This window comes from Mustela nigripes, chromosome 9 (genome assembly GCF_022355385.1).
Source record: "Mustela nigripes isolate SB6536 chromosome 9, MUSNIG.SB6536, whole genome shotgun sequence".
Classification (NCBI taxonomy): domain Eukaryota; kingdom Metazoa; phylum Chordata; class Mammalia; order Carnivora; family Mustelidae; genus Mustela; species Mustela nigripes.
Genome location: NC_081565.1, coordinates 66,495,995 through 66,510,364, shown reverse-complemented (window position 1 = coordinate 66,510,364; position 14,370 = coordinate 66,495,995). Strand labels below are relative to the sequence as shown.

The 14,370-nt window shown below is 47.3% G+C and overlaps 1 protein-coding gene across 3 annotated transcripts in view; it reads right to left on the bottom strand.

Annotated features, from left to right (window-relative positions):
* Positions 1 to 14,370, bottom strand: part of GOLM1 (golgi membrane protein 1) — a 57,530-nt gene that overhangs the window by 9,205 nt on the left and 33,955 nt on the right. For 2 of the 3 annotated variants that reach the window (XM_059411751.1, XM_059411749.1), the window contains exons 5-8: positions 13,668 to 13,770; positions 6,083 to 6,212; positions 1,019 to 1,178; positions 135 to 407 (exon numbers count right to left, since the gene is read on the bottom strand). In XM_059411751.1, the coding sequence (XP_059267734.1) occupies positions 135 to 407; positions 1,019 to 1,178; positions 6,083 to 6,212; positions 13,668 to 13,770 (666 nt within the window). The remainder of the gene's footprint in view (positions 1 to 134; positions 408 to 1,018; positions 1,179 to 6,082; positions 6,213 to 13,667; positions 13,771 to 14,370) is intronic. The other variant, XM_059411752.1, reaches the window with a different exon arrangement.

Genomic DNA, 14,370 nt, shown 5'->3' with positions numbered 1-14,370 from the left:
CCCGCCTCCCGCCTGCTCGCCAGCGAACAAGAACCACCAAATCGCCGGCGGGGCCCTTCGCAGGGGCCTTGCCCGCGTCCGACCGAGAGCAGAGGAGCGGAGTCCGCTGACGACCCACAGAGCGGCGCACCCACCTTCCTCGGCCGCGTCCTGCTCCTGCTCCTCCTGCCCATCAGGGATGACCAGCTGCTCCCGCTCGAGGTCCTCCGCGTCCCGATTCTCCTGGCCGGCCAGCCTGGCCGCCGGCGCCCGTGCGGTCTGGCCCACCGCGCCAGCTCCTCCCGGGCCTCTGCCAGCCGCGGCTGCATCCGCCTCCACAGCCTGCTCGCGGCCTGGCTCCGGCGGCAGCCCCAGGCTGTCCCTCGGAAGCTCCTCCTCACTGGCCACCTGGATCTCGTTGGTTTCCTCTGTGCAGGGAACAGTTAGCTGTGACCTCACCAGCATTTAGTTGAATTAAAATGAAAACAGAAACCCTCCCACCACTCAATTCCCAGGGCCTTCCCAAGGGCTGTGGGCCGGGAGCAACTGGGTGACTGGTTCTGTGGCGCGCAAAGACTGCGGCTTCTCCACACCTGAAGCTCAACTTCAGAACTGAGGAGAGAAGCGGTTTAGGAAGAAAATCTGGACAAGTTATTTGATTTCAGTGACAACCTGCGAGCCAAAGTTATCGGACCATCATATGTATCTGAGACAAGGCTCCCTGTTCCCACGCGGCTGCCCAAGCCTCAGGCATCTCCCCGTAATCCTGCAGTCCCAATGATGTCCTCGGGGAAGCACAGCCTGGACCGTCACCAAGAACAAGGCACTCGGTCTACAGGGATGACAGTAAGACAAGGAAAAGCCTGGCGGCCCCAATTCCAAACAACCGGAGAGACCTTCACCTGCCTCCAGCAGCCCAAACCCAGCTCACCGGCTGCCTCCCACAGGGACACTTTGCCGTGAGGCCATCTGCAAAGATGCCGGACTGCCACTATGTCTATCTTAGGGCTTAAATGTGCAATTACCAGGCTTCACTTACCTCTCTCACCTTGTCTCTTCAAATCCAAAGCCACCTCAGAACTGGGGGCTGGTGTCTGGGGCTCGCCGTTGCTGGGCACGATTCCTTTCACCGGCAGCACCTCTGCCTGGGGCAGGTCTGAGTCCTGCGGCCTGGGCTGAAGCTCGCTGGGGGCTCGGAGCTAAAACAGGAGCGCACGACAACCGGGGGCTCCGTGACTTTAAACCTCACAACAACCCCATGCAAGGCAATGGACATCCTTCTGACAAAACACTCAAACCCCAAGAAAGGCCTGATCTACCCTAGTTGTGCCACATACTACCTGGCATAAATGCAAAAGGTCAAAGGTTAAGATCTCCCAGAAAGTACTTTCAGGAACAGATTAACAAGCAGGTTTCTAGCAGTCTGAGCAACAAGGACAAGGATGACCTGAACGCTATAAACAAACCAGACCAGGCTGACTTCCGCAGAACACTGGCCTGACAAGAGCAAAACACATTCTTCAAGGGCACATGGAACATTCCCCAGGCCAGAGGCTAGGCCATGAAACAAGCCTCAACAAATCTGAAATGACTGGAGAACATACTCTGTATGATGATAATCACGATGGACTGAAATTATCAATGACAATAAAATTTGAGAAACTCACAAACATGTGGGAATTAGGCAACATGTTCCTAAATTAAACCAATGGGTCAAAGGAATCACTAGGCATAAAAAGAGTATCTTGAAAAAAATTAAAACAAATACATGACATACCAAACTTATGGGAGGCTGTTAAAGCAGTGCTTAGGGGGAAATGTGCAGGTCTATATCAAGCAGATGGTAAATCAGTAACCTAATCTTCCACCGTAAGACACTGGAAAAAGAAGAGCAAACAGAACCTAACGCAAAGAAGGAAATAATAAAGGTTGGAGCAGGAATTCATGAAAAACAGAACAGAAAAACAGAGAAGATGAATGAAATCAAAGTTAGTTCTTCAAAAAGTTGAACAAAATTGACAAACTTTTAGCTGGATTAACCAAAAAAAGAGAGAAAACTCAAATTACTAAAATAAAAAATAAAATGGGACAACACTACTAACCTTACGCAAATAAAAATATTAAAAAGGAACACCACGAATAACTATGTCAGCTTTGAAGACTTAGAGGACAGTAACCAAGTTCCGAGAACAATACAAACTACCAAAACTGACTCAAGAAACAGAAAATGTGAGGGCGCCTGAGTGGCTCAGTCGGTTGCGTCTGACTCTTGGTTTCAGCTCAGGTCATGATCTCATGGGCCGTGAGATCGAGCCCCACATTCTCTCCCACTGACCCTCCACCCCGTCCCTCTCTCTCAAATTTCTTTAAAAATAGAAAATGTGTAAAGACTTGTTACATAATAAGAGAATGAATTAGTAATTTAAAAACTTCCCCCAAAGAAAAGCCCAAGCCCAGATGACTTCACAAGTGAACCTCACCAAGCATTTACAGACCAGTCAATACCAGATCTTCAAAAACTCTTCCCCCAAAAAAACCAAAAACAAACAAACAAAAACCACCAAAAACAAAACAAAACAAAACAAAAAACCACCCAAACCCTGAAAGGAATATGCCCCAACTCATTCTATGAGTCCAATATTAATAGATACCAAAACCAAAAACACTACAAGAAAACCAGTATCTCTTAGGAATATAAACACTAAAATCCTTATCAAAATACTAGCAAACCAAATCCAGCAACATATAAAAAGATTATATACCATGACCAGGAGGGATAAACAACCATGAACACAAGATGAAACATTGAAAAATCTGTGTAACAGTGTATCAGTAGCATAACAGACAAAAAAACCCACATGATCATCTCAATAAACTGAGAAAAAGAATTTGACAAAATCCAACGCCTCCCGATAAAAACACTCAACAATTAAGATGAAAAGGGAAGGGGTGCCTGGGTGGTTCAGTGGATTAAGTGTCCAACTTTCGGTTTGGGCTCCAGGCTCCGGTCACGATCCCAGGGTCAGGAGGTGGGAATTCCGCCTCAGGCTCTGAGCTCAGAGGGGAGTCTGCTAGGGATTCTGTCTCTCCCTCTCCCTCCTACCTCTCTCCTGTGCGCTCTAAAATAAATCTTTAAAACAAGAAACAGAAGGGGACTTCCTCCACTTGATAAAGTCTATCCATGAAAACACACAGCTAACATCAAGCATAACGGTAAAAACGGAATGTTTTCCCTCCATGATCAAGAACAACGATATCTGTTTTTCCACTTCTGTTAACACTGAATGGAGGTTCCAGCCAGTGCAATTAGGAAACAAAGGCATCCAGAGTGGGAAGGAAAAATGTAAAACTGCCTCTGCTTTGATGACATAATACTGTATATAGAAAATTCAAAGAAATCAGATACCAAAAAATACTATTAGAATAAAGTTCAGCAAGGTTGCAATATACCAGATCAAAATAAACAAATGAATTCTATTTCTACAGAACTAGCAATGAATATGAAAATAAAACAATTCCATTTGTAATAGCATAAAAAATAAATTGAACAAAGAAGTACAAGACTTCTGTAAACTATAACACATTGTTTGAGAGATTTTTAAAGGACTTAAATGAGTGGAAGGACGTCCCACATTCATAGAACAGTAGACTTAATGTTGCTAAGATGGCAATACTTTCCAAACTGATCAACAGACTCAATATAATTTCAGTCAAAATCTCACCTGGTTTTGTTGAAGAAACTGACAAGCAGATCCTAAAACTCATATGGAAATTCAGCTGGCACAGAATAACCAAAATAGTCCTTTAAAAGAACAACATTGGGGGTACCTGGGAGGCTCAGTCAGCGAAGCACCTGCCTTCTGCTCAGGCAGTGATCTTGGAGTCCCTGGATCGAGCCCCACATCAGGCTCCCTGCTCAGTGCAGAGCCTGCGTCTCCCTCTCCCTCTGCTCCTACTCCCACTTGTGCTCTCTCTCACTCAAATTAAATAAATCGATAAATTAATTAAATTAAATTAAATACAATGTTGGAGGGGTGCATGGGTGGCACAGAGTTGGCTCCGTGCTCGGTGGGGTGTCTGATGGAGATTCTCTCTCTCTACTCTTCCCACTCTCCCTTCCCTAAGAGAAATAAATATTTTTAAGAAATTAAAATTTAAAAAAGGAGGCACCTGGGTGGCTCAGTCAGTTAAGTGTCTGCCTTCGGGTCAGATCACTATCTCAGGGTCCTAGGAACAAGCCCAGCTCTCAGCTCAGTGGAGAGCCTGCTCTTCCCTCTCCCTCCGCTGCTCCCCCATTTTTGTTCATAAAATCTTTAAACATTGGAGGAGTCATACCCCCTGAATTCAAAGCTTACTACAAAGCCACAGTAATCAAGGCTGCACATATGGTACCAAAATAAGTGACAAACAGACCAATGGAATAGAACTGAGAATCTGCAATAAACCCTCATAGTTACAGTAAACTGATTTTTGACAAGGGTCTCATGACAGTTCCATGGAAAAAATAAGTTTTGTGGGTTTTTTCCCCCCAAAAAGTGCCAAGAGACAACTGGATATCCATAAGCAAAACAGTGAAGTTGGACCCCTACTTCACACCAGATACAAAAAATTAACTCAAAATGGGCCTTAGGACTAAATCTAAGAGGTAAAAATTATAAAACTCTTAATATTTTCAAGACGTTGGATTAGGCAAAGCGGTTTAAATTACAACACCAAAGGAACACACAACAGAATAAATAAACTGGACTTCATCAAAATTTAAAACTTTCATATTCCAATGAACACCATGAAGAAAGTAAAAAAAGAAAACCTCACAGAATCGGAAAAAATACTTGCAAATCATAGCTAATATTTTCAATATATATGAATATATAAAGAATTCCAACTCAATTTTAAAATAACTCAATCTAAAAATGGGCAAAGTGTACAGACATTTCTCCAAAAAGATACAAATGGCCAATAAAGCAGAAGAAAAGATGCTCAATGTTAGTTATCGTGGAAATGCAAACCCAAACCACACTGACCCAGGGCCCCACACCCACGAGCATGGCTACAATGATAAAGACAGGTAAGAGCTGGCCAGGATGTGGAGAAACGAGACCCCTCAAACTGCTGGTCAAAATATAAAAGAGTGTGATTGGTTTTTGAAAACGGTCTGGCAGTTTGTCATGAAACATCGAGTTACCATATGACTCGGCAACTCCACTCCTAGGTATACACCTAAGGGAAATGAAAACTTACCTCCATACAAAAATGTCTACACACATGTTCATAGCAGCATTATTCATAATCTGCCTAAAACTAGAAATAACCTGAATTCCTATCAACTGACAAATGAATCAACAAAACGTGGCCTCTGCACACAATACTGTCCAGCACAAACAGGAGTGAAGCAGTCACACATGTGAACCCACGGGCGAACCTGGAAAGCTGTACACTAAGTGAAATGATCCAGACACACACAGTCACACAGCTATGATTCTACCGACAGGAGATGTCCAGCTACACAAATCGATGGAGAAAGAAAGCAGATTAATTGGTTCTCTAGGACTGAGTGAGGAGAGCAAACGGTTATGGGGTTTATTTGGGGGAACAAGAATGTTCTAAAATAGACTGTGATGATGGCTGCACAATTTTGTGAATAAACGAAAAACCAACGAATTGTAACTATATGTGGGTGAATGGAATGGTCTGTGAAGTGTCTCTCAATAACGCTGCTGTATCTACAGCCAACAAACATGCAGGTTTCCCAAAGGCCTCGAGCAGCCACGTCATGGGCCGAGAGGCACGTGCCCGGCCACCAGGGGCGCTCAGCAGCCACAACCCTGCCCCGCTGGTGCAGGGACCACAGTACTGAAGCCTCTCCCAGGGGGGCTGCAGACTTCCGCTGAAGCAACCCCGGTGACGCTCTGAGCCAAAGGACAGAGCCCGGATGCCCTTCAGAGTGTCACGTCCTGGGAATAGCTGGCGTGTCTCAGGGAACCAAACCCACAGTGGAGAGCAGAGATAAGTGCCAATCCGTCTGCAGACAAGGGAACAGGATGCCTGAGGAGAGGTGAGGAACGCCTTCTGGAATCCTGGGCAGAAAAACTACCCGAATTACCTGCTGGTTTTGGTCCTTTTTCTCACTCGGGTCTCTGGAAGCAGCGGCCTCCTTCCCCTTCCTCGTGACTTCTTCTATCCGCTCCTCACACTGCTCCTTCGCCTCCTTCATCTGACTGATGCACTGGCTCCTCCGGGGGGAGAAAGCAAAGGGAAAGACAAAGATTTAGGGATGGGTCTACACCGCAAGTCTCCCCTGCCATGCACGTGCAATCCACCGCATCAGACACGGCTCCTCTTCCTCCTGGGTCCCGCTCTCCACCTCGAGAGGGCACATAAGGCATGTGGTTTCAGTACTAAATGGCAAGAAAACTGGAGTTGGCTGAAACTACAAATTTGTCACACTGTTCTAAAACAGGTGAACTTCATTGGTTAGGAAAAAATAATTCTTACGGACACCTGGCTGGCTCAGTCGGTTAAGCGTCTGCCTTCGGCTCAGGTCATGATCCCAGAGTCCTGGGATCGAGCCCCATGTCAGGCTCCCTGCTCAGCGTGAAGTCTGCTTCTCCTCCCTCTGTGCTCGCATGCACGCTCTCTCTCTCTCTCCCTCCCTCTCAAATAAAATATTTTAAGAAGTTTTTAAAATACAAACTGTGGTATAATCAGAGATAGCTATATGGTCTTTTCCCCTCTGAGCTAGGTCTCTGAGCTATTAGCACAAAGCTCCTAAAGCCCTTGGAATTTCCTGACTTATAGGAGGGTCTTCTGTCAGTCAAATGAGCCCCCTGGATCACACCCGAGTTTGTGATAATGTGCCAGCTCACAGAGCCTGACAATGGGGGCGGTCGGCCAGGGGGATCACCCCCATGATTAATAGGCCTGGAACTTTCAGCCATACCACCTCCCTCCAGGGAACAGGGAAAGTAGAGCTGGAGTTCAATTATGTGGCCAACGATTTAATCAATCGTGCCTATGTAGTAAAACCTCAGGAAAAATCTCTGGGTGAAAGGCTTGACAAGCTTCTCAGTCGGTGAACACCACGTACTAGAAAGGTGGCACCCCAACGCCACCAGGAAAGGAGCTATTTCTCCTACAATGGCCTTAAAACCAAGACTCCACCATGTGTTCCTGAGATACAGCCCTTCTAATGAGCCTCTCGTCGTGAGCACAGCCCTGGGCAGAGTTCTGTCAGCCATCCTAGAGAAAAACCAGCCCTGAGGGGTTCGGGAAGCACTGAACTTGTAGCTAGGAGACAGAGTATAGGTGCCTCGGGGACACGCAGACCTTGTGGGTGTCATGTGAAGAGGGAAGAGTCTTGTGGGACTAAAGCCTGTGTGGTTTGTGCTAACACTAGACAGTGTCAAAATCCAGCTGGACTTCCACTTCCGGGAAGATGTATTTAAAACAAACAGAAGAGGATTGAATTGGTAGGAGAGAAGGCAGACTGGCCAGGGCTTTGGGTCTACAGAACACCCCAGTGGTGACACCGGAGAGCGCGTGGGAAGAAGCCTGTGTTTCGGCCCCCACTGATGGGAATGTGTCCTCTCCCCTTGGGGTGGTAGCCAAGCAAGTCAGCGATGAGTCAGGGCTTCTCCCAACAACCAGAGGTTTCAACTGAAAACCACCATCACCCCAAGCACCAAGAAGATCTCAAATGAGTGAAGAGAGACCACCAACAGATTCCAACGCTGACATGACAGAGAAGTTACAATGATCTGACAAACATTTCCAAACAGGCACCAGAGAAATGTTTCGGTGAGCAATTCGAAGATGCCTGAAACAAATGAAAGACTAAATGTCTCAGCAAAGAAACAGAAGATGTAAGGAAGAACCACATGGAAATTTCCAAACTGAAAAATGCAATAACCAAAATTAAAGAACTTAAGGAATGAGTGCAAGTAGCAGAATGGAGGCAAGAATCCATGAACTGTGAGAGAGAACAACAGACATGACCCAATCATAGTAACAGAAAACAGACTGGGGAGAAAAAGAAAAAGAAAACAATCCCACTGGGAGATCTGCACAACTATGACAGAGATCTAACATCCCCGTCCTGCGTTCCAGAAAGGAGGAGACTTTCCCAGTGGGGCCCACTTAACTAGTCACTTGTACAACCATGCCCAAAATACTACTCCTCTTAGCTCATCTCCAGGACCACAGGATACCTCTGCCTCACCCAGACCACTCTGAGCTCCTCATGTCCTCTTTCTCTTCTAGAACAAGTCGTAGCTACCCTTCTCTACTCCCCACTAGGTAGGATTCCATTCTAAGTGACCTTCCCTAAGAAGTCTGTTTTTGGGTAATAGAGAAGAATTCACGAAAATAACCGTGTAAGAACAGTATCTGAAGGCACTTTCAGAAAGTCGGTAAGTTGGCTGATCAGGTTTGGCTGGGAGAAACAGGAAGGGCAAATGATACCAATCTGCTCCTTCCATAAACTGAAGTCTCATGTAGGTAGCCCAGCACCAGGATGGCCGTTCTGAATCATCAGGGATACAGCACGATCCTAGCACGGGTTCATGATCCTAGCACGGGTTTCCAGCCTCATGATCCAAGATGGCTACAGTGGCCCAGCCATCTTGCACGAGTCCCAAGCAACAGGAAGGAATGAGGGGAGAGGTAAACAAGATGGGATCTGGTGGACCATCCTCAATTTCAGAAGACTTCCTACAGTCCTGTGCTTCCACTTCCTTCCCGCACTGGCCAGAACTTGGTCACCAGGCCATACTTCACTGCAAGGAGGGTTTGGAAATGCAGGAATTACATCGTGGGAGAAAATCATGGATCCGGAGAAGCCATGGCCAGTCTTTGCCACAGGCAGTTTTAAAAATATTTTGAGCCACAAAATATTAGTAATTGCAAACTCTCCCAAGTTGAGAAGATATCCAAAATAGACTGTTCTGTTAGCTTAGATTAGAATGGAAGACACCAATCTTACAAGACAGAATTTAGGCTTGGTTTAGTATGCCTACAGCTGGGAACCTATAGAAATAGTCATCAATGTCTGTATACAACACAGGTTAGTACACGCAGAGCTCTTTACCCTGCAGCCGATGGGGCCTAGAAACAACCACACCTCAGCAGCAACAAACACACCTAGTATCCAGATCTTGGCTTCTTTTTTTTTCTTAAGGTTTTATTTATTTATTTATTTTAAAGAGAGAGAGAGAGAGAGAGCATGAGATCAGGGAGAGTCAGAAGGAGCAGCAGACTCCCTGCTGAACAAGGACCCTGATGCGGGACTTGATCCTGGGACTCCAGGATCATGACCTGAGCCAAAGGCAGTCGCCCAACCAACTGAGCCACCCAGGTGCCCAGAACTTGGCTTCTTAATACCACTCTCCAATTTAGAGAGAGAGAGAGAGAAATGGCTGATTGAGGGGGCATCCAACTGGGTCCCTCCCAGTACAGAGGGAGAGATAACAGAGTAACTTTATGATGAAGAAACCAGATAAACACTACCTCAGTAAGGGAATCAAGATTATCATCAACAGGGACAAGCCGTATGGATAGTATGGACCCTTGATACCAAGTAATGAAAGTGGTACTTGACCTCTGTGGCCTTCCTCCTAGAAATGTGTTGCCCCAGTTTAACCATGAAAAAAACACCAGATAAATCCCAACTGCAACAAACTATAAGAAAACATACTGACCAGCACTCCTTAAAACTAACAAGATCATAAAAAAGTAAGTCTGAGAAACGCTCACAGCCAAGAGGACTCTAAGAAAACGTGAACACACGGACTGTGGGAACGGACGGACCGTGGGAACGGACGGACTGTCCGGGAAGAGAAAAAGTACATTAGGGGGAAACCGAGGAAATACAGACAAAGTATGAACTTTAGTTAAGGATGGATCCACACTGGTCCATTAACTGAGCCAAATAAACCCCATCAGTGGAAAGCGTTAACAACACGGAAACCGGGTCTGCAGTACACAGGAGCTCTTGTAATACTTCTGCAAACCTGAAACTGCTCCAAAATTTAAGCTTCATTTTAAAAAAATAAAAATAAAAAAAAGAACAGAACTGAAGGATGCCCAGGCAGTATCAGAAAATTGTTACTGGAGCCCATCACCTGGCTCAGGCTGAGCCCCCTTTTAGCTAAGATATTCTGAGGCATCACTGGAGCTTTCAGCCTAGAGTTTAAGAGCATCCTGTGTGTCAGGGTTGTAGAGTAATTGAGAGAATTACCCATTTGTAGAAATAAGGAAGTTGGGAAGTGACCTGAATGTGGGCCGCTGACCAGGGTCAGAGAGAGAGAGATAAGGCTGAAAGCAGAAGCTAGACCTGAGGTTTCCTGGCTCTATGCCATGCTCTTTCTAGGGCCCAAGCTGCCTCTTCTGGGTCACGGGCCCTTCAGAGCCAGCTGTACGCACACTCAGCCCACAGCTCTTATAATGTGACCTACAGTGCAAAGGAGTCCGTGGGTCCCCAAGAACCACATGCAGAGAAGGGCATCAGGGGTTGCAGACAGAGCAGAAGACAGACTTCCAGACTTTGGACAGCTTACAGATCAAGAGAAGACTTGCTGAAAAATTCACTTAAATAAAACTGTCACAAACAGGCAACTCGCAGGTGATAGACTAGTACGCAGTAGTTCAAACGCACAGAACAAGAACAGAGACCGTCTAAATCCCGAACATACTAAACATGCCAGTTCACTGTTAGCTGACAGCATCCCAGACACTCGGGACCAGCCAACGAACAGGGGCACAGCCATTCCTGAACCTTCAGAAACCTACAAATGGGAAATACGTACTGTTTTCACCTGCTCTCAGCCCTGCCAAAACCAAGGACAAAGATCCTTGCTCTCCCAGCCTTGCGGGTGGAGGCCAGCTTCCCCCATTCCAGCTCCACAGCGGTAAGGGAACAGCCTCAGAATGAAGCTCAAACACCGGGACGCAGGCCGTGGGGATGGTGACAGTGTGACGTCCCGAAGGCCTCAGGTGAGTTTCCGCTTCCATGCACGTGCCAACCGTTCAGCCACCAACTAGAGCGAAAATGCAGACACGCGGGACCTGCCGCCAGGGTGATCATGGCTGGTGCGATGGATGCGCGGGTCGTACGCCACACAGGAGTCTACGCAGGCGGGGGGCCTGATCGTCTAGGACACAATCTCAGGGCAGTGCTGGGTCTCGTCCAGTAATGGCTCTGGCAAACTATTTCCTCGTGGCATGGAAATGAGAAGACAAGCAGTTCACATGAGAAGCCAACCCTACGTGCTCTGGGGAGGAAGCCTGCAAGGCAGTGTGTGACCAAGACCGACAAGAACGTGACCGCTTAGTGACATCTGCCACAGGGAGCGAGGAGTGGGGACGCCGATTCGGAAGAATGAACACTAACTTGTGCATCAGGAAGGCGGCCTCACTGTCCTGTCCGCTCTTCCAGTCCCAGCATTGCCGGTAGAAAAGGTTCAGGCCCGAAAGGGTGTTTCCAGAGCGGCTGTGCAGGTGACCTTCCGCTGTCCCACCAACAGAATGCACAACTTCGCAGATATTGCTAACAAGAGATCTGCACCCTTCATCAGGTCAAAAAAGGTCTCTAACCCAAAGACAGCTTCCAACACTCCATGAACATCATCCCCAGGAAACACACCGTATCTGGGATAACATTTTGGGCACGACCACTGCAATACGGACGTCAGCCAAAAAGCGTTTCAAATTAGCCATCAACCTCCTAAGAGAAAAAGGGTGAGTCCAGCAGGCCTGGCCACCTTCCCTGTCTGCTCCGACATGGGGAGCAGAGCCACCCTCCCGTCGCTGGGCCTGGCTGCTGCTGATTTCCAGTGAGGTCGGCTCCTTCTGAGTCAACATACATCAAGTGAGGGCATTAACGGCTTATCCTATTTCAAAGAATGGAAGGGAAGTGCGTTTGAATGTTTCTTCTAAGGATGAATAATACAAAGACTGGGCCGTCTTCACTTCTGTCTGAGTGCTAGTGATCGTTGATGACTGGCCCAGCTCAGGGGTCCTCAACTGAAGACCACCGTGTTCAAAGCCAGGGAAAACCCCGTTATGAGGTCTGCCCTGTGCACTGCAGAATGGTGACCGCAGGTCTCCGGACACTGCCAAAGGTCTCCTGGGAGCAAAATCGCTGACCAAAATTGAGAACCTCTGGCCTGGCTGAAGAAGGTTCCATATGCATATTTTCTAATTACGTTACCCTTCTACTGACGTTAGTGCATGTCCTCTGCATGCTTATATATTTAGGGCTTCCTGGCTTTAGTAGTATTTTGTTTTAAAGTGATCAGGATGCTACCACAGTGAGTGGACAATCTTTTGGAAGGACCTGAGAATCCCAGTGAGGGCAGTGCGGTGAGGAAACTTATTCAGAGGGCAACTTGGCAATTTATGACACTGAACCTACAGATGAGTCCTTTTTAGAAGGAAATAATTCAAAATAATTATCTTTTTTAAAAGGTATACACATTGCTATCAGGCTAGTCAGAATAATCAAAAACTTAGAATTAACCAAAATACCCAAACACGGACGTCATGAGGTAAATTCTGTGCCTCCATAATACTAACCAGCCATTTTTAGTGATGCCACATTTTGGAGCAAGTAAGGACTTCTATTTATAAATAACACAAGCAAGTGGAAAACAATGATTTAAAACTGTTACCAGTGACTGCAATTATATGAAAAATCTATATGACCTTGGACACAAACTAGGGAGAAGTCAGCCAACAGGAAAGAGGACGGGGCTCATAGGTGGCTGTTTGCCTCCGAATCCCAGACCCCCCTGTGCCTGAGTTACGCTGCTCTTATTGGGGAAAACAATACAGAGACTAGGGCTTACTCTCCACTCCCTACAACTGGTTTTTACTATCTTACTATAGGGTTTAGCTAACCTTTTGGAAATTTATTGTTTTGTTTTGGTCATAAAAATCCTCCCAAAGGTAAACGTGTAGGGTTTTTGTACACAACTGAAGTTCTCATCCGCTTAAAACAGACGGGCCTGACGGTCGGCTGGGGTGGGGCGGCCGCGAGAGGAGCACGGTCGCGAGTCACGTACACCTGAATGCGCTGAAGGCCAGATCCTAAATGTTCTCACCACACAGGCACAACGATCATGTTTAATGAGCTTGATCTGGGACATTTCACAACGTCAAGGCATATCAAAACTCCATGCTTTATACCTTAAATACAGACAATGATTATCTGTCAATCATACTTCAATAAAGCTGAAAAATAAAAGTGCTCCCTTCTGGCTGCAGAAATTTAAAGAGACACTAGGAGTCTCACAGAAACAGAATGTCCACATGCCGACGCCCAGAGATAAATCCCGGATCTGATGCCAAAGACACCTTTCAGTCTAGGAGTGGACGAAGGGCGCATCTGAGCACTTCCCGAAGACATTTTTAAAGGCTTTCCGTTACTGACAGCACACCTGCCCTGTAAAACTTCTGGGAACTTTACAAGTATGTCGACAGGCCATTTCCTGCTCTGGACGCTGCCCTCCAGCGTATTCTGAATCAGGAGCCGCCTGCTGGTCCTCTTCCAGAGCTTTCTGAAGCTCAGCTCACACTTACATGAGGAAGGGCGCGGGGCCTCCTGCAGAACTCGGACGTGCAGTGCACACCCACCCCCTCACACCCACGGCTCAGAACACGAAGCTCCCCCACCCCCTGGGGGCCACACTTACAGGTCGTAGGAGAACTTCCGCTCCAGGTTGGTCTGGTTCCTCTGGAACTGGAGCACGTCCTGCTGCAGCCGGCCATAGTTCTTCTGCAGGGCCTTTAACTGGTCTGAGGCCAGAGGACCACCCAGGAGCCGGTAGGTCACCAGCGTGGCCGTCACACAACAGCAGATGTGTCACAACACAGTGGACAAGGACGCGCAGGAGAGTACAGAAGGGAGGAGAGAGGGAAGAGAACGTTCCAGAACCGTGGAGGAGCCTTGGAAATCCACAACCCAACCGGAATCTTACCCTCTCTCTAATTGCTTTTGACCTTTGACCTTTAAAATTCATTAGGAGGTTCTGTTCAGCTATTTCCTAGACATCCTAAACCCTGAGCTGTCCCATAAGGTGACCCATGCCACTGTGTCCCCTGGTCCCCAGAAGACTTCCTCTTCAGCCTGTGAAACGTGGATTTCAACATCTGCTCAGGTAAGCAGCCGCTCAGGGCAGAACCCCATCCTTGGGCCCAGGCTGCCGGCCGGCTGCCCCCCTGCTTACCTCCTGTCACTCACCACCACCAGCCATTCCCCAGGCCTGTGCTCATTTAATCCCCACCCCCCAGCTGGGAAGCAGCATGCTTTCCTTGAGGAGACTCATCAGCCCTGCTGCCCTGACCTCTTGGCTCCTAAAAGTCTTGCAGAAAACAGCAGCCGCTGACCAAGGGCCA